General features: G+C 38.2%; 2 protein-coding genes across 2 annotated transcripts; both read right to left on the minus strand.

The window, feature by feature from the left end:
• Positions 1–2,999: 2,999 nt before the first annotated feature.
• LOC141618969 (uncharacterized) lies at positions 3,000–5,932 on the minus strand. Its single transcript, XM_074436014.1, has 3 exons — positions 5,456–5,932; positions 4,146–4,352; positions 3,000–3,384 (listed from the first exon to the last, which is right to left on the minus strand). Exons 1-3 carry the CDS (start codon positions 5,891–5,893, stop codon positions 3,241–3,243), a joined length of 789 nt encoding a protein of 262 aa, XP_074292115.1. The 5' UTR covers positions 5,894–5,932; the 3' UTR covers positions 3,000–3,240.
• Positions 5,933–6,775: 843 nt separating this feature from the next.
• On the minus strand, positions 6,776–14,474 carry LOC141618971 (methionine aminopeptidase 2B). The gene is made up of 12 exons (XM_074436016.1): positions 14,277–14,474; positions 13,919–14,122; positions 13,006–13,042; positions 12,783–12,890; positions 11,633–11,732; positions 11,413–11,558; positions 11,231–11,322; positions 11,021–11,115; positions 9,357–9,453; positions 8,178–8,321; positions 7,862–8,079; positions 6,776–7,088 (listed from the first exon to the last, which is right to left on the minus strand). Exons 2-12 carry the CDS (start codon positions 14,073–14,075, stop codon positions 6,978–6,980), a joined length of 1,305 nt encoding a protein of 434 aa, XP_074292117.1. The 5' UTR covers positions 14,076–14,122; positions 14,277–14,474; the 3' UTR covers positions 6,776–6,977.
• Positions 14,475–24,887: the final 10,413 nt, after the last annotated feature.

Consider the following 24,887-nt stretch of genomic DNA (forward strand, 5'->3'; position numbering starts at 1 on the left):
AATACCCGTCCTTTTAGGGACCCGTTGACCAACGTTGACCGGCCTTGGGGGCATGTGATAGCCTTAAGGATTGCGTGCAAGAGATGCCTTGTGTCAAGATAGACTTTGGGGATGAGTGGTACTCAATAGAGTAGAGGCTACTCGATCGAGTAGCTTGGGTACTCGATCGAGTAGGGGTCGCTCGATCGAGTAAGTTAGTTACTTGATTAAGTAGCGTCTCTCCAGTGAGGGTCTATAATCGTGTTTTGTTAGGATCGCAAATCATTTCCGCCTTCTTTCTTCAGACCTAGATGTCGCCTCACCTCTTTCCCTTCACCTTAATTCCTTCCGTGGGAGCCATTGAGGATACTTGTGCCTTGGGGATAGCTTGCTTGAGTCGGGTAGCGGTCTTGACGCCAATATACAATGCATAGGTATGTCATCATCATCATCTCTGTCATTGTTGTTCCTTGTAGGACTGTGATGGTAGTAATAGGCTGTTATGCTGTTTGTATAGGGGTTGCTTGCTTGGTTGATGTCATGTGTTTGGTCAACTAATTGTTGCGGTTGGCTAAAGGTAGGTTCGCCTACTCAGTTTATGTTGGTTGTCTAGTGTGACGGTTGTTGTATTGTTGTTGTGTCAGTGTGGCTGATTGTGTATGGTAATCGGTTGGTGTGTGCTGTTTCATTGGTTGTTGTTGTGATGCAGCTGTTTGTGATTGATTGTCTATGGTTCTCGAGGTGCGTCCTCGGCTGAGTGGAGTCACTTGCGGGAGTTGCTTCACGCCCTAGTTTCGCCCTCCGTGGAACCCGCCACGGGAGGGGATGTGCACATTAATATATGGGACAGAGTTATCCCTCAGTATGATGAGCGGGGCTTAGGTGGGAGCGGCTGCGGTCCCCCACTGGCAGGGCTGGTCCAGTGGACAGTCGGTGACGGTGATTGATTGGAGGAGATGTGGCTTGTGTGAATGTTGTTGTTTCTATATTGTTATGCCGGTGGTTGGTGTGTTTCTTCAGTTACTGACCTTGTGTGGTTGTTTTTTGTTTGTTTCTGTTGTGTCTGTCGTGATCCCTTATGGTGAGCAGTCAGTCTTAGCAGGTGTTGTCTTGGATGGTAGCTGGAGTCTTGGCGGGATGAGTCTTCACGAGTAATGACAGAAGTAATTTATATAGTTTTGAAGAGATGTATCTTTTGTATTAGTAGTTTGGTTATATCACTTGTAAAATAAGTATAAATGTTCTTTTATCGAACCTTGGTGATTACTTTCCTCGGGTAACCGAGATGGTGATGTCCTTATATGCTAGGGAAGGTTTTATTAAGGCTCCTTGGTATATGGGGGTGTCACAACGCTGATATAATGCTATTATGCTCGATCGACCAAGATTGGTTGTCAAAACCGGTAGATCGAGTACCTTTGATGTTGAAGATCATTGATCGAGTGCTTTAATATGCTCGATCGAGAGGGTATTTTCTATGTTCCTCGATCGAGATGTTTTTCCATTATCTTACTCGATCGAGTAGTTTATTTCTGCTCGATCAAGAGCTTTTGTCAATAACGCAATCTTTTAGTTAATTCTCGGATATTATATTTCGTATCTCAGAATAAATAAGAGGGGGGAGAATGACGGCACGCTCTCTCATCTACTCTCTTAGGACTTTACTCTTGAGACCTAAAAAACTCATTGTTTGGAACTGCTTTGTAATCGGTATTCTCGATCTTTAATTCAATTAATTATTGCAATCTTATTCTTGTTTTAATCTCTTTTCTTTGATTGCTCTTTCTCTTATCTCTTTACTAATTAACCATCATGTTTAATTTACTTGTTGTGCTTGTCATTATTTCCTCAATATCCATTATGCATAGCTAATCCTTTCATGCTAGGACATAGGGGAGCCATGGTAATTAGGGAGATTATGAATAGGTGATTAGGGCTTGGTACAAATTGGGTCTGTGTTGTTAATCATTGCATTTAATAGCGATTAGTTGCTTGAGTCGACGCAATTAGCTAATTGATTTGGTACATCTTGACCTAGTCGAAAGATTGGAAGGGGTAAGACTTGCAATGAACATTAGGGCATTCTAATGAGGGTGAAAGCTAAGCTAGTAATGTTTTAGGGCGAATAGCGGATCGAAAGGACCTTTTCATTACCCTGCGAACCAAGTTTATGCTGACCTATGACCCTAGATTGGACTCCTAGAAAACCATGGTGAACCGATTGTCCTAGCTATTTCTCTCTATTTGTCAATTTCCTTAAAAATATAGTCCTTGTTCCTTCTCCGCTCTCCCCCCTTATATCTTCGTAGTTTAGAACCAAAAATAATCAAAACCCCAAGAAACGGTTACTTAGACAGACTTAGTTAGCATACAAAATTTCATCTCCCTGTGGATTCGATAACCGACTACCTCTGCTACATTTTATAGAGACCGATTGGTTTTATTTTTGATAGGGTTGCGATAGCCGTGTCAATATGGGGGGTTGGAAAGATGGCTGTGAAACATATGCCAAAACAAAGTTTTGGTTTTCTAAATTGTCCCACATCGGTGGGAAACTTTTCTTTCCTTGGTTTATAGTCTGGTGTGCTTTATTGGTTAATTGCGTGGACCAAGTAGGTTTTTGTTGGGAGTGTTGGGCGTGTGGGTTTGGGTCTAAACACATACGTGCGCACCGGCCCAGCCCGACTCAAGCTTGGGCTCGGGTTTGGGTAGAGCACCTGCGGTGCAGGCCTTAACGATTTATTATTATTATTCTCTCATCTCTAACCAAAGTAAGCCACGTCTCATGTTTTGAATCTTGAAGAGAAGTAGACGAAGAGTAACTGATAATTCACACCTGACTGGTAGATGGCTAAATGCTGCAACAGGTTGATTTTCCTTTTCAACCTCTGCGCCAAACCAGACTGAGTCCTCAGGAGGTACAAGAAGCTCGACATTCTCATGTGATGCATCAGAAGCAGCCATGAGCATGTCGGATGACTTTATGCCACACATAAGAACCGGAATTATTAACAAAGAAATTTAATAATACTCCCTCCTTTTTTTCAATTAGCTGATAGGGTGTCGCGCAAATTTTGCGGCCATTTTCATGAGCAATGCTCACATTTGCTCTAACCATGTTATAACTTACAACCATGTCATATCAAACTAACTAGCCTCAAAATGGCCTTGTTCATAAATGCAGATCTAAGAATGACAATCTAGGTTAAACATCCTTCAAGTTTCCTAAATTTTCAAACGGTATTTCCAAAGCTCACGAGTTTAGGATATATTTGCATTCAACAGGGACGAAGAAGCCACAGGACCAGCAGATGTCATCATGAAACGCCCGTCCAGCACTGCGACACAAGCAGCATCAGTCTTGAGATGAGGTTGGACTAATTCCCACACCTTTTTCTTCTGAATCTGCACATATTCAGTCAACGACAAACTGTTCTTAAAATGGTAATTAGTAGGAAAAATGGAGGATTAGAGTAGCACAAGCATACGGTCACGTAAAACAGCCTAAAATCTAGTTTGCCCGAACCAAGATTATTACAATTCGAGAAGAATTTAGTCATATGTTGCTGTCACATAAAATAAAAGGAGTAAGAACTTAGAATAGACAATAAGACAAAGCAGTGAAGTACACACCGAAACAATCAGAGTATCAGACTAAGCCGAGTATTTGGCCACATTCTTTGTAGGTGCAAAAATCTGAATACGCATTTATTTTAATTTAAAATCTACGCATTTATTTTAATTTAAAATCTGAATACGCATTTATTTTGTAAGTATACCCCTAAGTTTACCTTGACTTTCCATTACATTTTCGTTCTTCCTTTTTGTTTTTCATTTTCCCCTTTTTATTCGCATTTTGAGGCGTGCGTTCACCCATGGACGGTTCGAAAGGATGATTCATGTCAGCCGACCCCAAATCATTTTGGGATTAAGGCTCTGATGTTGTTGTTGTTGTTGTTGTTGTACTCTTTTGTGAACGAGTGATCGGAAGTTAGACATCAAATGAATTTCACACAAAGAGCACATGGATCATTTCTCGTTGGGACACAGTTGCCGAATTCTATACTCCACAGATGCAGAGCACACGGTGGGGTACAAGAAGGCCACGGCTCATGTTTTGCATTCATGAAAGAAAGCGGAGCAAGCGTAACTGATAAAACTCATACCTGATTGGCAGATGCCGCATCAGGTTGATTTTCCTTTTCATCTTCTGAGCCAAACCAGATTCTTTCGCCAGGGACTGAGTCCTCCGGAGGTACAAGAAGCTCAACATTCTCATGTGATGCATCAGAAGCAGCCATGAGCATGCCGCTTGACTTGATGCCACGCATATTCCTTGGTTTCAGATTGGCAAGAACAACGACCTTTCTATCCTGCAGTCAACCACATACAAAACTAGCCTGAATTCTTGGTTTGTCAGACTCAGCTGCAAACAAATAAATACGAATGAATCTAATAGAATGCCCTACAAATTATACTAACGTCTCAAAAATCTTTAACTTCATTCAACTGCCAATTCCAATACTAAACAACCACAACAGCGACAAAACCACAAGAGTATCTAAAAAAATACTTTTATCCAAATACTACAGAACATAAAGTCATAAACGATACATTCGAGTCAAATGGGGAGACATCATCATTCAATCATCGCCTGACTTGCCTGTATACTTTCAACCTACTCCACTCCTCCAGTATCTCGTGATTCTCACTAGCTAAGAACTAACAACTTGTGTGATAACAGGTGATTGATATTGAAGCTTTTCTGCTTAAATAATGGGAATACTATCTTCAATTTGTGAACAACTTTTCACAAACAATCCAGCATTACTTCATAGCAACTTTAAATTACTTCCAAGGTCCGGTACTCCAGTGTAAAAAGTTCGAAACTTTTTAATTAGACTTTCCGCTTCTTTTTTTTCCACTTGGTTCCACCCTCGACAATCATCATATACTATCATCAACAACCATACACAATCACCATAATTGTATATATTTGTAATTTTACCTACTTTCTATTAGTGTCTTCTGAAAGCGAACCTACAATTAGTTAAACTTTCGAACTTTATCTCTTCTAAAATTTATCGCCTCCTAAACTAAGAATCATGATTCCGCCCCTACACAGACTAACAACATTAATTCCCCAAATTACCAACAATTATACACAATCATAGGGTGTCGTAAGTCGTAAAACCGAACATACAATTAGTTACTCCCTCCGTCCCAGTCAATAGCTTACACCTGCTTTATTTCCTCCTCACAAAATAAAGTAAGGGTAAACTATTCAATGGAGTAAAACATTCAAACTTTTCCAAGTTATACCACATTACATAAGTAACTATTTGTCTCCTAATAAATTTCGTCTCCTAACTAAAAATCCTGGTTCCGCCACTACACTAATAACATTAACTCCCCAAATTACCAACAATTAAACACAATGAAAATCCAAAACAATAAATCCTAATTAAAATCAAACCTGAAGAAGATCAATATTCACAAATTTAACAAGACCACTACAAATCGTCCGAGGCTCATCCTCTCCAATATCAACTTCCTCAACATACAACGTATCGGCGTCGGGATGTCGCCACGCCTTCAACACTTTCCCCACTCTTATATCCAGCAATCCCGCCGCCTCCCTCACTGCCGCCATATCCGGCGCCGCGGGTGGAGCCGCGGGTGGCGGCGCCGTATCCGGCGAGGTGGTGGTGGTTTCCGCGGCGGTACATTGGAGGCGGACATGGCGGTGCGCGAAGGAGGGGAGAGAGAGGGAGACAGGTGAAAAATTAGGGTTTAGAAAGGGGGAAAATGGGAGTAATCGGATGGTGGAAGGTGTAGGAATTGTTGATATGGTGCGATTGCAGGAGGTGATGAGAAGGTTTGTTGTTCCTTTTAGAATGTAGTTCGTTGCCATTTTTTTGAGTCTTTGTTTCAGGCACTACTAGTACTTTATCTGTTTGATGATATAGCATCAATCGGTCAATGTGTAATATTCGGATCGGTTTTGGATCGGATTATGTCGAATCGGTTTCACTCGGACTGACCTTAATTTCAAGTTCAATGCGATGCGGTGACCTAACAGACCATTCCAGAATGGATCATTTGGTTTGATTTCGGATCGGGTTTAACCGAATCAACTACATTCGCACCGATCTTTGTTTCGGTTTCGGTTTCGGTTCAGTAACCGCGTAATACTGGATCTCTATAGTCGATAACATCCTTCACACATTTCATATTTTCTCACAAACATTTCAGATCACGGTTTTTATCAACTCTCCCACTAATTGTCAAATTTGTCATACACTCGCTTGTGTTAAGAAGCGATTCACCCTGAAATTTAGGAAATTTAACTCTAATTAGATGCACAAATTTTCATTTGTGACAGGCATATCCGATAAGACAAAAGCAAATTGTCTAGGGAGTAGCATTTTGTTTTGTCTTATCTACCAATGTAGGTAGAATTTGACCCGTCACAAGGGAGACTTACTAAATCTTTGTTGCATTCAAACATGAGCTTTGTTTCGATTTCAGTCCGGTAACCGCGTTATACTGGATCTCGGTAGTCAAAACTCGATACCATCCTTCACTATATAGTTCATAGTTTCTCCCCACTGAACATTTCAAAATGATTTTCAACTCATGTTGGATATTCATGATCCTTACTTGAAGAGTATCAAGTTCGAAGTATACTATTACCATAAAAGGTCTTCAAATCATGTCGGTTTTTATCAGCTTGGCTGCTGGTAAAAGCTTAAATTTCCCACAGAATTGAGGAAATTTAACTTTTAATTAGAAGTTAAGACAAGACTTAGGATAATCATTGAAAATTTATCTGTAGCATGAAGATGAGAGGCTTGAGTACACTTCCACTAGTAAACTGAGAATAGCTTGTAAAAATTTATCGCGCAACTATGTATCGAGAATGAAAAGGCAAAAGCTGAATTTGTGTACAGACATAAATAGTGGCCAAACATCTGGAAATACTAACGATTTGGATGTCAATAGTCGTCGCCTCTTGAAACAACTTCTTTGCAGGTAGGACGGAGTAAGATTGTATGCTCGAACTGAGACACATAACTTCCCTTCACGTCACAGAGTGGTGGGTATGGCTGCAAAAACAAAACAAAAACTATACATGAATGCCCGTGGCTATGAACCGCACTTCAATTTAGTACATTATAACGAAAGCAAACACATGAGCAACAATAATGAGATTCTGCAGCAGATTAGGAACATCGGGAATTCTCTCAGAAATTTACAAGCTCAAGTAACTGATGACATAGGTTTTCGAGCATTAAACGACTGAGATTACGGTTGCTATGCTAAATCCACACAATCATAGCAGTCCACCTATGCTAAATCCACCTATACTTGATGAATTAAATAATAAACAAAACCTCATACAATCATAGCAGTCCACCTATACATGCTAAATCCACACAATCATAGCTGTTCTGTGAAATTGAGGACAATGTAAGGAAAAATTAAGGAAAATAGGAAGAACCCCATAACATTTAGTCCCAACCCCAGCGAGCCCTTAGGCAGGAAATGTCTTAATACTAGAGGCAAACAAACAAAACCTTCAAAAGGCAACCATCTCCTACCATGGGGAGGTGAGAAAGACAGAGAAGATTATTATATAACAGACAACGAAGCAGCAATGTGCATGAGAAACGGTCAAACTGGCAGAACTTTAAAGCTACCTACGCTAACAGTGCCTAAGGTCATTTAGAACAGAACTTCAAAAAAACCTGCCAAGGCTTACACTGGCAGTACAACAAATGGCTCACTATGATGTGTCACCAGATGATGTATGCATTCTTAATAGCGAAGCAAGACATTCTACTATCAGAAAGTTAGGAAGATATAAACTTCTTAATACCTGAACAATGCCAGCATCACACAAATTCTTCAGTGCCATCAAATATTTAGTCTCCCCAATACGATCTAAATATCGCCTACAGAAAGCTAATGTGGAGAAGTTCTTATTGATAGTAACCAACAGTTGCTTCGCTCTAGGTAACCGCAATGGCACATGTCCAACATCAAAGTTTTTCATGTAATGGCTGCATTCTAAATCTTCTCTGACATATCCTTTACCTGCATTGATATACAAACAAATATTAACACACGCAAATTGGTAAAACCTTACAACTTAACATAGCCCAATACCAAGTTTTGTAGGTGAGAATTTATACCTGTTGACCCAAAAGTTTCAATAGCATAAAATTCACCCTCTTCCATCTTAGTCTGTACACCTCCCTTCACGATAGGTACAGATTTTCCGGCATGTATCTGGTACGGCCCAATGCTATGTCCATTAAGATTCTGGATGCTTTTAACTGCAATTTAAACCAACAGCTATATCACTTTTGACGAATTTGCAGCCCTCGCCCAACAAATTCAGACTTCTAGCAAAATACTATACACAAGACAAGTAACATTTGATGGCAAGATGTATGATAGCCTTTATAAACCGCGTAAGTGGTGACTAAACCCCTTTACTCTAGCCAATTGTGGCATTAATCCCTTTAAGTTTCAAATGTTGTCGAAGGCCCCATAACTTTGACCAAAGAGAAATCCAACCCAAAATATGTTTTTTCAACCAAAATCACAAGATTGACAACTAAAAAAAATCATTTTATATGAATTTATGCAGTTTATTAACACATAATAACGCTTATTATAAAAATAAAAAAAATTAGTATGCGGTTATTTTATATTTAATAAAAAAAAACTTGCGGAAATAACATCAAGTACTTCAAAAATATGATCCAGCGAAAAAAATCAAGTGACAGAATTTTATCTAGGAAGCACAGCACATGCTAACTTAAACCTATAAAACATAACAAAGAAAACAAGCGTGGCTGTGAAGGAGAAAATCCAAGAGTTCCATTGTTCAGCTCATTACTAAGGGAGTAAGGGAGTCAATCTGCAAACAGCTCCTCTTATTGACTAGGATTGTAACTTGTAAGGTCCATCTCAATAATGAAGTAAAAGTAGTACCTAACATCCCAACATGGAAACTGACACAATAAGCAGATTCTCAATAGACAAACAGCTGTCAACTTCAAACATTTAAAATAAAACAAGACAGAACAAGTCCACTGACTAGAACCACGAACATTATATCTTTCTCCGACAGCTTTCATTCAATCACAGATCACTCTTTTGGTACTCGGGAGTTTGATGAGGAAATACATCAACATGAGATGAGTTCAACAGAAACACATATCACGTATGCCTCACAAGAAGCCTAAAAAAGTGTTTGTATCCCAAAAGTATGATTGTTCCAACGGACAGCAGTACTATTTAGGGCACAAATGGAGCATCATAACTCAAAATATAAATAAAAAATGAAGCTTCACAAAAGTTACCTTGAAAGACTTTTCCGTTGATTTCAACCTCATACGACTCCATCACTTCTTGTATCGCAGAACCAACATCACAAAGACGCACATCAATCCCAGCTTCCTAATATGTAGAAACAAGCACACATTAGTTAATAACGTACGGTAAAACAGTTCAACTGACAAGAAAAGGCCAAAAGGGCAGCTAGCTAACGTGTAACACTTAATCCTTGGTTAACACTCCAAAACTGAAACCTAAGAAGCAGCACTGATTTATCAAGGAAAAGCACATGTCGACAAGATGGGATCTCTGTCATAAGGATTGTAAGAAAACCACTTTCAATTACTCAAAGGCTAGGTAATAAGGCTTAATGGTCAGTTGGGATATAACATCTATCTCCATCTGGAGCCAAAATATATTGCATTACATTATAGTTTATTCTCCATATAAAAAAATTAAGACCTTGCTTGGTTGCCAATTTTTTGGCAAAATGTAGGCATTCAATATTCCTAGGAGTTTTGAATGCCTACATAATGGGGAATTGGATTACCTACTCTTCCCTAGGTAGTTGACAACCCCTGTGAATTCAACTCCTACATTCGCAACCAAACGACTTTCCAAATTCATGTGAATTTGTATATAGGACGCCTTACAATGCCAAGTGTATGGAAAAATTCCAAGGATTTAGGAAATTCTTCCAAGGGAGTGTGGAGCAGAACTTTATTCGGTATTCCCTAATAACGTTATAAAAGGAGAACAAGCTACAAAAAAACAAGTCATCCTAATCCTAACTATAATAATAATAAAATTTCCCAGTTCCTTTTAAGAAGCGTAATTGAGGTATTAACAAAAGCCCCTGTTACCTTAGTCTATAAGGAAGCAAGATAATTAGATAAATAACCTGACCCCAAGTTTGCTCTATGGCTCTACATAATGATGAACTAACAAAACGTTCGAGAATTCCGCTCTAGCCAGACACACACAAAACACTGCAAGCAAAGTTACATGAACTTCTCATCTCTATTTCAACCAATAATGGGTTACACAGCTTACACTGCTTGGGCACACCCAATTCTCTTGCCGAATAGTGAATGCCAAAGGTAGTATGCAAAATCAGTGTAAGAACAAATGTGAATCATCCTCGGCGCTTTTCCAACATAAAACTTAAGACTGCGCGCCTAATGCTACATATCGACTCCGTCGCTGCAACTATCATTAGTATTAATAATCCCATACCACAAATGGTCGACCAAACAGATCAAACCTTCACAGGTAATTCGGATTTTAAAATTGCTTGCAGCACCAGGCTCAATGAGGAAGCATTAGGCCTACTCGGCATTCTCAAGAAAGGCTTCCAGCTAAAAATCCCTGGAAAAAAATTCAGTGCCCAACTTCCCCCTCTGAATTCCTAATATGACCTTTTAAAAACACTTGATCAGCCATTAACAATAAAATATTAAGTAATGGAGAAAACGTTTGGCAAAACTGTGTAGACTTTCATCACTCATAATATCAACTAAGACGATCTAGTACACAATCAATGGCAACCGAAGTGAATTAAGAATTGCAATCATGCTCGGCCAAGTATTATTTTATCGATGATACAGATGGCGGTTAGCTAATCAGTGACAATCTCCAAAGTGATTTTTAAATGCTAAAAGGATTGAAGTTTAATAGAAATAATAAATACCTTGATTCCAGTATTTGTTGCTTCACGTGTAGCCTCCAATAGTGGATCAAACATAGGATTAAATGCAACAGTGAAAGCACAATCTACTATGTGTCCTGCAAAGTGGAGAATAAAATAACCATGTTGGTGCCAATGCAAAATGATATAACTTTGAATGCGAATAATATTCAACCGAAGCACTCCTATTATAGGATCTTAAAGAAATATTACCATCAATATGAGTTCCAAAATCCAACTTCATCACATCATTATAATCTAGCACAGTTTTATCTCCAGAATTGGGTGTCCAGTGAGCAGCAACCCTGGTCAGGAATATAAAGCAATAAAGTCCCAGATATGGTAAAAGCATAGTGCATACTAACAATTTAAACTACATTAAAAAGAAAAATTACCAATTCAAAGAACAGCCAGTAGGGAAGGCAATGCCAGCTTGTAGCCCATTTTCAGATATCAATTTACGGACTGTGTCTTCCAAAGTCTCGCATAGGTCGGTCATTAACATCCCAGGTTTCACAATGCTTCTGATATATTTCCGAACCTAACCAAAGATATCACTAACTGTAATGCATCTCATAGCAAAACAACTAATGTTCCTCAGGTAGGAGGACAAACCTGACGATGAACTTCAGCAGCTTGGCGAACTGAGTTATGAATAGGCTTTTGCAAACGATCCAGCTCTCTCTTCTCTTCAGAAGTCACTCTCCATAAGTTACTGCACCACCAGCAGCAACACGGTTTTATTATATACAGACATCATTATCAAAGAGTAATAAGCATTGACTCACAATAAGAAGAGTACATGAAAGATTAAGCAGATGTGAATCCTAGACACAGACAAATCCAAGCAGATGTGAATCGTAGCCACAGACAAATCCTCTTTCCAAAGTGGATAGCAAGGAGAAACCGAGGCAAGATTGTCACTTTGGATGTGGAAAAGGAGTGCACCGCAAGTAATTTGTTGCAATTCGTACATCAATGATGAAACCAGGCTAGAGAAGAGTACAGTCATGTTTCAGTGTGAATAGGTAGATGACAACGATAACGATACTAAAAACAAAAACCTACCTAAAAAATCAAAGTTAGTATCCGCATAAAAACAGATGGTGGAAAGTGGTAGTTTGGTAAGATAAAGTAACTAATGATCATCTAACCTACCATCACTACATGCCCAAATAAAAGTCTAAAACCTAGCACACTGATACCAGACAATTAACAAATTTTGCAGGAAACCTCATTACTCACAAGGTGAACAAATCCATAGAGAAAATTTAGGGAAAATTAGATCATGTATAATAACTTGCAACAAAAACCTCAGTAATAATGATGACAACAATAATAATGTGATTATGTGAATCAGTTTTAATTACATATTTGAACACTTAAGATCATATCATAGGGTTTTGATGAACAATTAATCTAGAGTAAAGAACACACAACCGCAAAAACAACAACAACAACATTACCCCAGTGCCTCAATGGCTCCCGCAAATTACGGGGTAGGGGGGTCGGATGTATGCAGCCTTACCCTTGCGTTAGCAACACAAAGAGGCTGTTTCCGAATGACCCAAGATGAAAATTGCGTCGATAACTGCATCGAAGGACCGCTACTTCACAAAAGAAAGAAGCGCAACCACTTTAGTGAGTCATTTTGATTTATTCCATTATAATCCATAACCAAAGAGTAATGAGTCTTTGGCTCCATTGGAAATATGGAAAAGTTTATAGGCACTAAGAGACTGGTAGAAGAATGGAGAACACTTACTCGTCTTTGTACTGCTGAATTTCACCCTCTGGAAAATCCCCAGATGGAAAAAGATCAGCCACAGGAATAGACGGAGGATCTGTCTGCTGCAAAGGTTCTTTCTTTTTCCTGAAGATAGCATTTCTCACATCAATCAGATAATCGATCTTAGTCAACGCATAAAAACTAAACTCAAACTAGTTTCAACAAGATTCTAGAGACCGAAACAAAAGAAGGTCCTCACTTGCTTTTATTTTTCTTTTTCTTCTTCTTTGCACCATCTGCCAAACACATTCCAAATACAGAAGCACAGTAATTAGCGTCATTCACACTACCTACTCCTCCATACACAAATCAAAAAACCTAATGCGGACAGGGGCATGGAAACATTCGTATTTTCTTGTATCAGAAACTCAGACTAAACGATCCAAGTGTCCCTGTGACAGTGCCTGGAACAGAATGCTAGATACTCCCTTTGTCCAAATCATTGTTTACCTTTTTTTATTCTCTGTGATGGGTATTTTAGTCAAAGGTAACAAATGATTGGCATACAGGGAGTATTTCTTGTGATAATGGCACAGACTACATTATAAGCTTTGTGACTGTGAAGCATACAAGATTCTAGCGTCCACACAAAACACGGATATTCCAAAAAAACCATGTCAAACCAAACCTAAACATCTCGTATGTAGACAAGTAACAATAAAATCATCCCTAACTCGTGTGTGTCAAATTAATTAAAACCTGCAATTAATCACAACGATACAAAATTACCATTCCTAGCAATTGTTTCGCATTCATTTTATTCTTTTTAGCTTCACAACATTCCATATCCCATTTTCCACCACAAGAAGCTAAACTACAATCATCTCTAGTTCCCTATAGTCCAAACTCCAAACTATCTACACAACAAAGGTGAATCCTAAAAGTCAAATTTGTTCACAACTCCTACATCTTAATACATAGCAACAACTTGCACACTCTAGTACTCCACAAAACGGAAACGTAAAGAAATGACGGAAACTATCTACACAACATAGGCAAGTCCTAAAAGTCGAATTTGTTCACAACTCCTACATCTTAATACAAAGCAACAACTTGCACACTCTAGTACTCCACAAAACGGAAACGTAAAGAAATGACGGAAACATCCTCACCTCCTTTGGCATCGGAGGACGGTTCGGCTACGTCATCATTATCATCAACAACAACCTCAGAACTCTCCAAATTGATATCAGCTAGCTTTGAAGTTACTTCATTGCTACTACTATCAATTACTTCTGGAACAATCTTTTCTCCGACAGTATTATCCATCCCTAAACTTCCTTTAATTCTTTAATACACGCGCAATTGATTTGATGCTGTAGTAATCAATAAAATTAAAAATCAATTAAACACGCATATGAAACGCAATATAAACATATTATTGATGATGATTATTGATTAATTAACGATACATTGAGATGAAATTATTCTCGATAACGATTGGACAAGGTCGTTAGTTCGATAACTTACGGTGGCAGTGGCGGCGGCGGCGGCGGCGGCAACGGCGGTGGTAAGGTGCGGAGAAGGGGTTCTATTTGAGGTTTTCTTCCAAATGTTATTTTAAGGGTTTTGAGGGCTAAAATAATTTTGACTTGTATACGAGGGGCTTCGTAGGGGAAAATATTTGTTGATTTTGCAAAGCTAATTCAATTCGAATGACCCGGTTTTAGAAGGCTAGTCCGAGATCCGGAAACTTGGTTTAATAAGAGTAATTTTTATTTTTCATCTCGGCTTTGTTATTTTTGTTTTTGACACAAATATCAAAAGTAACAACAATGTATAAAGTTTGGAACTAATGAAGCCCGATTTTAATTTGGACAAACACGGATGATAATTCAGATACGTATATTGCGCAAATAATTGAAAACTAGTTTGAATGCCCGTGCGTTGCAACGGGGTAATTAGCTTTTTTATAATGCAAAAAAAAAAAAACGTTATAAGCGTTTAATGTTTACATTATATGTCTAATGATTTGTTTACATATTATTAAAATATCTCTTTAAAAAAAATAAAAGATTAATATATACGTGGGTTAACTCTTATTTATAATCATATAATCACCCCACGTTATACTAATCTTTCGATGTGGGACAATTCTACTATTTATAAGTAATATATTCACAAAAATTGGATTTTTTTTTTCTGATGTGGGACAATTCTAATATTTATACGTAATATATATTTATCAAACCTGCATTATTTTTCAATGTGGGACAAATAACATACTCAGAATTACTCCATCTTTTTTTGTACTTAGTTCGACATCCAACCAGGATCTCGAATACCGAATACGAGATAATTCTTTGCTCATTATATCTAATAGTTATATTTAAATTTAATAATATGATCAAGTACTCTCCATTAATATTTGTATGTTGTTTTTCTTCAAAAAAAATTTAACATAATTGAGATACGGAAATTTTCCGTGATACCCCTTAATTTTGTTAGATTTTCCATGTTACCCCTACTTTTAAAACTCTGCCTATAGTACCCTTGAGGTTTCATTTTTTTGTCCATGGTACCCCCTAATATAAAGGTTGTTAAATGGACGTTAAGTTTAATGGCATGGCAATAAAATAACAATTAAAAAATAATACCCCCTTTATTGTTTTATTGGTACGGATATCTCTCTTTTAAATGCAAATTTTATTAACTATATCATTATAATATTGAAAATTTCTCATGGTAACCTTGAACTTTGATAGATTACACATGCTACCATGGACGTTTGTTTTCTATTTTTTTTTTTATCATAATTAAAATATGTGCAAATGATAAGAACCTATACTCTAATGATAGAATATTTTTTAACACAATTCTAATTATATTATTTAAACATAGTATATTTACCACACCTATATTATTTTTCAATATGGGACTTATAAAATCTATAGGTAGAAAATATAATGATATAAATTTTTAAGAGCTCTCCAAGACAATACTTAAACGACTCAAAAGATTTTGGGTTGATACCTAAGTTCCAAGGATGTTCATAGAATCACCCACCTTATGCTATATTTCGATATGGGAAAATTCTATTTTTTATATGTAGTATATTTATTACACCTATATTATTTTTCAATGTGGGAGATATAACATACTATGAAGTACACCATCTTTAATATGTGCAAATTATATGAAATCTATATATACTCTAATGATAGCTGTTCCGGGTGTAATTCCAGAGCAGTTATTTGTTACCACCCGTGCTTGTAGAATGACGTCTTTGATTGGATCCTCCTTTCGTTCTCCTGAAACAATGAACAAAGTGAGGGCTCGGTTTTGCACCGAGCGAACTCACTCCGACGCTCAAGTCAGTAAACTTAGAGAGATAAGTTGTTGTTACTTGGCGAAGTATATATTGTAGAGAGATAAGGAAGATATTACCAGATGAATAGTGATTCTTAGGTTAAATTGTCGATCATTTCCTCAATGAGAGTTGAGGAGTATTTATAGACTTTCACCTTTTGTCACGTAGTGGCCAAGTGGCCAAGTGGCTAGCAGGTGGAAAGACTGATCTACCCTCGGCCGAGGGACCCATGGCAGGCCGGCGGGCCCTGTTGACTCGCCGCCGAGGGGTCTTGGATATGAGTTCGCGGATATGTGCCCCGGCTGGCTAGTTGTCCTAGCTGAGGCACAAGAGACAGGTCGACAGGCTGCGTCGGTTAGACTGTCTAAGTCGTTGACTTGCTTGTGGATATCTTTGACCTTGCTCAATATGTTGACCTGGTCAGCGGGTGCAGAATATGCCCCATCAATTTGCCCCCAGCGTAGTCTATGCCGTGGTATGGGCTCCGATGTATGTTGAGCGTATATTCTGCGCAAGTAAAAAAATTTTCTGCCCCGGCTTCTTCTACCTTGGCTTGGTTCTGCTTAGGCCGTACCATATCCCCCCTCCACATGGATGTGTAAAGGGCATCCGATGTAGAAAAGAAAGTGACGCTGGCCGAGACCTGGGTTGAGAGTGCCGGTTGTTTTTTATTGCCCCCGGCCGGTGCTATCTAGCTTGGTTGATCATGTGGCCGGCGGAGAACAGATACTTTAGGAATTTGTTGAGGAAGATGAATAGGCAGAGAGATATGAAGGGGCATGTTGAAGACGCTTGGTCACTGTTGTATTGATTGACGTTCAACTGTTGCAACGATTGACATTTCGTGGTTGCATGTCCGACACGTGTCTGTTCGCTGATTGGCTGACGTTTCATGGGCTGTGCCCTGATTGGTCCTTCTTCATGGGCTTTCCCCTATAAATAGGGCGATTAGTCCACAAATTGGCCACCAATTTCATTTTCTCTAAAATTTTCTTCTCTCTAAACTTTCAAGGGCTTCTTTCTCTTCTAATCTTCAGAGTCGTTGCTTCGGCTAGTGCTTTTCTTCAAGGTAAACAAATAAATTCTTCTCCATCTTTTTGTTAAGTAATTGTTGCTACTATGTCTTCTGCTGATGTCGGGCCTAGTAACCGTGCGCCGGGGGGTTCCCCGTCGCGTCTTGATGAGGAGGAGATACTAGACGCCATCCCTATAAGGTCTGGGGGCCCTAGTTCTCCCTCTCCCGAAGTTGATCCAAAAGCTTTGGAGGATTGGGAGGATGATGACGAAGCTGATGAAGACTTTGATGATGACGGTGAGGGAAGGACTCCTTCTGGTGATGAGAGGCCGCATATTCTGGATCACGGCGAGGCAGGCCTCGTACGATGGTCTTGATCGCGCCTGGACCAATAAATTTGCCAGTTGTTCCGGTGGAACTCTTTTCGAGGGTCATTTCTCCTTTGGTGAGGGGTACAAAATTGTTATCCCCGGGGAGGGTCAGGCGGTCTGTTGCCCTCCCCCGGGCCATATCGGCGTATATATTAGGCATCTGGAGTATGGGCTCCGGTTTCCTTTGAATGAATACGTCATGACCATCATCAAAGCTATGAACGTCGCTGTGGCTCAACTGCATCCGTTGGCCATTAGGACGATAGTCGGCTTCGTGTGGCTCTGTCTCTTTAAGGGGGAGGTCCCAACAGTTAATTTATTCCGCCGGCTTCATCATCTTCGGCCATCAACTTCCGGTAAAGTGGGGTGGTACAGCGTGCAGATGGAGCCGGGCTACGCTTCCGTGTCCAAGATTACTTCTTGTAAGGACTGGAAACGGCGGTGGGTGTACGTCCAAATGCCGGAGGACTACCCATTGCTTCGATCTTTCCAGAGCCTTGTTCACTTGCGATGCGAGAACCGGGGGGAATATGAGAAATATGTCTCCCGGGGTAAGCTTAAGATGGACGCTTCGAAGGTCTGTCTTAATGCGGATGAGAAGCGGGCGATGCAGGTGTTTGATGCTGAGAAGGGATGGACGCCCCCGACTCAGATTATTCTTCAGGACGAGCTGCTTTGCCGCGTCGGCCTCATACCGGCCCTCAACCGGGGTAAGCAGGGTCGGTGTGAGGCCCATCTTTGTCTGTTATGCTTCTGTTTTTAGAGCCTTGTTTTACTTCTTTTATTTAACTCGTCTGGTTTCTTGCAGACCGGTTTGGCCAGGATCTGTCTGAGAGGACTTTGAAGAGGTTAGGGCTTGATAAGGACGGGAAGGTCGTTCAGCAGCATCCTCAGGCTGACGCCCGTGATCGTAGACTGGCTTCCAACGAACTCATGGACAAGCAGCTGAAGGCACTGGATCCGGCGGTGGCCCAAGCACGGGTTCTCGGAGGCATGCCGAAGAGAAAACCAAAGGCAGCGTCCAGGTCGGCGTCGGCGTCAATCCCAACTCCCTTTTCAACCCCAGCGGTCCAGAAGGAGCACGTGGAGGTCGTCGATATCACCGAGGAGGTGGTGACCGTTGCGAAGGGCCCTCCTCCTCCAAAGAAGAGAAAAGAGCCACTGCCGGCTTCTACCGTTGCCGGGGAAAAGAATGATTCATCCGGTCCTCCATTTAAGAAGGTCCAGACTGGTACGGATCTAACATGTGGTTCAGACTTAGTTGGTTCATTATGCATTCCCGATGACAGACTCTCTGATGTGTCAATGCATGTTGACATGGCTGCGCTGTGTGAATTTTTTGTAGATCCCCCGTCGGCAGCCGCCGTTCTTACTGATCGGCAATTAGAGAAGCGCCTGAGAAGGCGGGTGATAGAAATGTCACCATTGACTCAGTACTCAGGAAGGTTCCCCCGCCGAGCTTGTGGCGGAGGGTACAAGAATATACAAGAGGTGGGCGAAGTGGACTCAATCGCTCCCCACATTATGGAGCAAGAAAAGGTCATGGCCCAGGCTGGGCCACTGATCGAACGGCTTAAGCTTGATCTTTCCGCTGCAAAGGGGGAAGCCGAGAAGGCTAAGCTGGACCTCCTTGCTGCACGAAAGCGTGTGGAGAAAGCTGAGAAGCTGCTATTGGCCGAGAGGGCCAAAGTTGAGGATGCTGATGTCACCGCTGCCAAGCTGCTGGAGGAGCGGGACAGGTATAAGGGCGGTTACGACGCCGTTGTTGCCAAGAGGGAAGAATAGAAGGATCTATATCTGTCTCAGTCGGAGGCACATAGGGACACGAGGGCTGTCCTTGCCCAAAAGGAGAAAGATATTGAGATGCTTCAAACTGAGCTCATCCCTAAAATGTGCGCCCAATTAGGGATCGGGCCGAGGAAGCGACCGGGAGGCAATCAAGAAGCTCATTCCTGAAGGCTCCTTCCCGTGGCAAGAATTTGAGCGACTTCGGATGAGATGGTGATCTTTGCGGAAAAAGCGGCCGCGAGAAGGCGGAGGCGGCGAAGCGGCTCGGATAGGCGAGGCCAAGGCGGCCTATGATGCAAAGGTGAAGGAGGCCAACGAGGAGGCCGAGAGGCTAAGGGCACGTGAAATGACGAGCTTTCCTCTGGGCCGACCACCAAGATGATCTTTCTTCTGCTGCCGATGGAGGGCGACAATAAGCATAGGGAGACGGGCGGTCGTCACCCGGACTCACCGGCATCTCGGATAGCTTTTAGCATCGGGGGGCCAACTATTGAGCCTTTCCTCTCTGCCATCTTTTGGCGCTTCAACTGATATGTCTGTAACCTTTTGTTCCGGGTGTAATTCTAGAGCAGTTATTTGTTACCACCCGTGCTTGTAGAATGACGTCTTTGATTGGATCCTCCTTTCGGTCTCCTGAAACAATGAACAAACTGAGGGCTCGGCTTTGCACCGAGCGAACTCACTCCGACGCTCAAGTCAGTAAACTTAGAGAGATAAGTTGTTGTTACTTGGCGAAGTATATATTGTAGAGAGATAAGGAAGATATTACCAGATGAATAGTGATTCTTAGGTTAAATTGTCGATCATTTCCTCAATGAGAGTTGAGGAGTATTTATAGACTTTCACCTTTTGTCACGTAGTGGCCAAGTGGCCAGCAGGTGGAAAGACTGATCTACCCTCGGCCGAGGGACCCATGGCAGGCCGGCGGGCCCTGTTGACTCGCCGCCGAGGGGTCTTGGATATGAGTTCGCGGATATGTGCCCTGGGCGCTAGTTGTCTAGCCGAGGCACAAGAGACAGCCGACAGTGCGTGCGTTAGATTAAATTTTGTCTAAGTCGTTGACTTGCTTGTGGATATCTTTGACCTTGCTCATGTTGACTTGGTCAGCGGGTGCAGAATATGCCCCATCAATAGCATTTCTTACCATGAATCTAATAATATTATTTTCATAATTTTTTTACCTACATTATTTTGTCAAATGAAATTTAAAAGTTTTTACATAAAAATTTGAAACATTACTTGAATATAAAATAAGAAATACATAGTATATATTATAATAACTAAAAGATTTTCCAAACATTAACCTAGGTTAGAAACCATTATTGTAGAGACAGTAATACAAACTCTTTTAAGAGTTATCCCTGATAATACTTAAGGGAATCAAAATATTTTGGGTTATGACTTCTATTTATAATAATCATAAGATCACCATGCCTTATGATAATCTTCCGATGTGGGACAATTCTGATATTTATACATAGTATATTCACCACACTTACGTTACTTTTCAATGTAGGATAAATAACATACTAAGTACACCATTTTTTTTTGCACCTACTTTGACATCAACCCGATTCAATAATGAGAAAATACAATACAATACAATATACACTCTAATGATAGCATTTTTTTGTCACAATCTACTTATATAATTTTCATACGATACTTTTTTTTCAAATGAAATATAAAGTTTTTATATAAAAATTATAAACATCACTTTAATATAATATAGAAAATGTATATATATGGGACATATCTATTATTTATACATAATATATTCACAACACCTACATTATTTTTCAATGTGGGACATATAACATGCTAAAAAGTCTATATCTTTTATGTCCAAAAATTTTGGATTAATACATAAGTTTCAAGGATGCCTCCTATTTATATTTATAGAATCACCCTACCGTATACTATTATTTCAATGTGAGATACATAATTTAATTATTTAGACGTAGTATGTTCATAATGCCTACATTATTTTTCAATGTGAAAGATATAACATACCAAGAAATACATGTCTCTTCTTAAAAAATCACTATTGTATACATATTATTTTTCTTTGAAAGTAAAATCACTTAGTCTCGATCATTAGATATGGATCTCTACATCGTACATATAACGACTCATTAACGCTCTATTACTACATTCAGAAGACAACCATTAGTAAAATCTATAGTTTTGTATTGTGTCAGGAGATTACCATTAGTAAAACCTTTAGTTATTTTTTGATTTTCTTGTTCATGTTCTTAACTCTTTCCCGGGTAGTTCCCAACGATTTCCACTTTATTTTTTATATCATATCATAGATAATGATAAAAAATCTTAAGAGTTCTTTAAAACAATATTTATGAGACTCAAAAAATTTTGGGTGGATACATAAGTTCCAAATATGCATCCTATTTATAATCATAGGATCACATCACCTTATACTAATCTTTCGGTGTGAGACAATTCTACTATTTATATGTACTATATTCACCACACCTACTTATTTTCCAATGTGGGACAAAACATACTAAAAAGTACACAATTTTACGTATTAAGAAGTACACCATCTTTAATATGTGCAAATAATATGAAATTTATACTCTAATGATAGCATTTTTTAACACAAAGTTAATTATATTATTTTTATAATTTTTTTAACGATATTTTTTTGCCAAATGAAATTTAAAAGTTTGATATAAAAATTGGAAATATCACTTCAATATAATTTAGGAAATATACATATTATAATAATTAAAAGATTTTCCACTTTATTTTTTACATCAAAAATTATACTTTCCTAAATTGATTTTTGATGATGTGGACGCTCTCAGATCGCTCGAAAAAACTCTCTTTTATATATATACTAGTTTGAATGCCCGTGCGTTGCAACGGGGTAATTAACTTATTTATAATGCAAAAAAAAAATATAAGGGTTTAATGTTTACATTCTATGTCTAATGATTTGTTTACATATTATTAAAATATCTCCTTCAAAAAAAATAAAAGATTAATATATACGTGGGTTAACTCTTATTTATAATCATATAATCACCCCACCTTATACTAATCTTTCGATGTGGGACAATTCTACTATTTATAAGTAATATATTCACCAAACTTGGATTATTTTTCTGATGTGGGACAATTCTACTATTTATACGTAGTATATCATCAAACTTGCATTGTTTTTCAATATGGGACAAATAACATACTCAGAATTACACCATCTTTTTTGCACTTAGTTCGACATTCAACCAGATCCCGAATACCGAATACGGTTAATTGTTACTCATTATATCTAATAGTTATATTTAAATTTAATAATATGATCAAGTACTCTCCATTAATATTTGTCGTTGTTTTTCTTCATTTTTTTTATCATAATTGAGATACGGAAATTTCCGTGGTACCCCTTAATTTTGTCGATTTTCCATGTTACCCCTACTTTTAAGAATCAGCCTATGGTATCCTTGAAATTCCATTTTTTTGCCCATGGTACCCCCTAATATAAAGGCTGATAAATAGACGTTAAGTTTGATGGCGTGGCAATAAAATAACAATTAAAAAATAATACCCCCTTTATTGTTTTATTGGTACAGATATCTCTCTCTTTTAAATATTGGAAATTTCTCATGGTAACCTTGAACTTTGATAGATTACACATGGTACCCCTAATTTTAAGTTTCTACAAATGGTACCCCTATGTTCACCTTTTTCTTTCCCAGAATACCATTTGACAACTTCCGTCATAACGTCATTACTCCTATGACTTTTGACGCCTTTTTCTTTAATTTTGTTATCTATTACACAAACACTTCATCATCTAATTCTTAAATCCATATTTTATTTAATAAACTAACATTTAATACCTAAATAACAAAACACAAATAGCATGGCATGCTCAATTACTCATCTAGTTACTCATAGGAGTAACGACGTTATGAAAAAAGTACACACAAGGGTATTATATGTACAAACTTAAAATTAGGGGTATTATGTGTAATCTAACAAAATTCGAGGGTACCATGAAAAATTTCCGTTATAATATTGACCATTTTATCGATCTTTCTCCCACCTAAAAAAATGTTACAACTTTAAAAATTTAACATTTAATTCAAGATTATGTTTAAAGTCTCTTATATAATAAGTATACTTTGAGAGATTCAATATATTTGGGGTGATACCTAAGTTTCAAGGATAAATCCTATTTATAATCATGGGATCACCCCACCTTATGATAATATTATGATGTGGGACAATTCAACTATTTATACGTAGTATATATTTATCACACATACATTATTTTTCAATGTGAGACGAATAACATATTTAAAAGTACACCATATTTTTTGAACCTAATTCGACATCCAACCCGATTTAATAATAAGCAAATACTATATTATCTATTAATATTCATACATTTATTTTTTATTTATTTTTTATCATAATTAAAATATGTGCAAATGATATGTGAACCTATACTCTAATGATAGATTTTTTTTTAAAACAATTCTAATTATATTATTTAAACATAGTATATTTACTACATCTACATTATTTTTCAATGTGGGACATATAAAATTTATAGGTAGAAAATATAATGATATAAACTTTTAAGAGCTCTCCAAGACAATACTTAAGAGACTCAAAAGATTTTGGGTTGATGCCTAAGTTCCAAGTATGCCTCCTATTTATAATTATAAAATCACCCACCTTATACTAATCTTTCGATGTGGGACAATTCTACTATTTATATGTAGTATGTTCACCACACCTACTTATTTTTCAATGTGGGATAAAACATACTAAAAAGTACACAATTTTTCATATTAAGAAGTACACCATCTTTAATATGTGCAAATAATATGAAATTTATACTCTAATGATAGCATTTTTTACCACAAAGCTAATTATATTATTTTCATAATTTTTGTAACGATATTTTTTTTGACAAATGAAATGTAAAAGTTTGATATAAAAATTGGAAATATCACTTGAATATAATTTAGGAAATATACATACTATAATAATTAAAAGATTCTCCACTTTATTTTTTACATCAAAATTTATACTTTCCTAAATTTATTTTTGATGATGTGGACGCTCTCAGATCGCTCGAAAAAACTCTCTTTTATATATATATATATAGATATATATAGATTATTAAATATTTTGTATTCACAACTGAGATGTGATCCGGACAAATCCTGAACTTAAAACCTTGTAGGTAATTGAATAAGGAATGGGGGACCGGAGGTATGGTTGTTTGAACTACGTAAATATGGATGACCTAATTGCAAAAGGTATTAACCATCATTTCATTCTGATAACGCTATGTAATTGAATGCATGAGGAATGTTAAATTATCTGCTAAAAGTATTTTAAATATATAAAGTTAAACAAATGAATGAAAACGCAAAACTGGAAATAGGTAAATAAAACAACTAGGACGGAGAGTGTACGAGTTAACCCTAAATAAGGACTACAACTTTGGAAAAGAAAATTCGGTTAAGGATCTCGACATCTATTTTGTGGAGTTAAGGAACTTATACATGATTTATGCCTCATTTTAACCGTATATTTACCATTGTACCTCTCAT

Source organism: Silene latifolia, chromosome X (assembly GCF_048544455.1).
Source record: "Silene latifolia isolate original U9 population chromosome X, ASM4854445v1, whole genome shotgun sequence".
Lineage (NCBI taxonomy): Eukaryota > Viridiplantae > Streptophyta > Magnoliopsida > Caryophyllales > Caryophyllaceae > Silene > Silene latifolia.

Coding starts and splice junctions, on each gene's coding strand:
- LOC141618969 (XM_074436014.1), bottom strand. CDS start 5,893: ATGGCAACGAACTACATTCTAAAAGGAACAACAAACCTTCTCATCACC. Junction 4,353..5,455: donor TGAATATTGATCTTCTTCAG/GTTTGATTTTAA, acceptor GGTTGACTGCAG/GATAGAAAGGTCGTTGTTCT. Junction 3,385..4,145: donor ATGCGGCATCTGCCAATCAG/GTATGAGTTTTA, acceptor GAATATGTGCAG/ATTCAGAAGAAAAAGGTGTG.
- LOC141618971 (XM_074436016.1), bottom strand. CDS start 14,075: ATGGATAATACTGTCGGAGAAAAGATTGTTCCAGAAGTAATTGATAGT. Junction 13,043..13,918: donor GTCCTCCGATGCCAAAGGAG/GTGAGGATGTTT, acceptor TGTGTTTGGCAG/ATGGTGCAAAGAAGAAGAAA. Junction 8,080..8,177: donor TGAAACTTTTGGGTCAACAG/GTATAAATTCTC, acceptor ATATCAATGCAG/GTAAAGGATATGTCAGAGAA.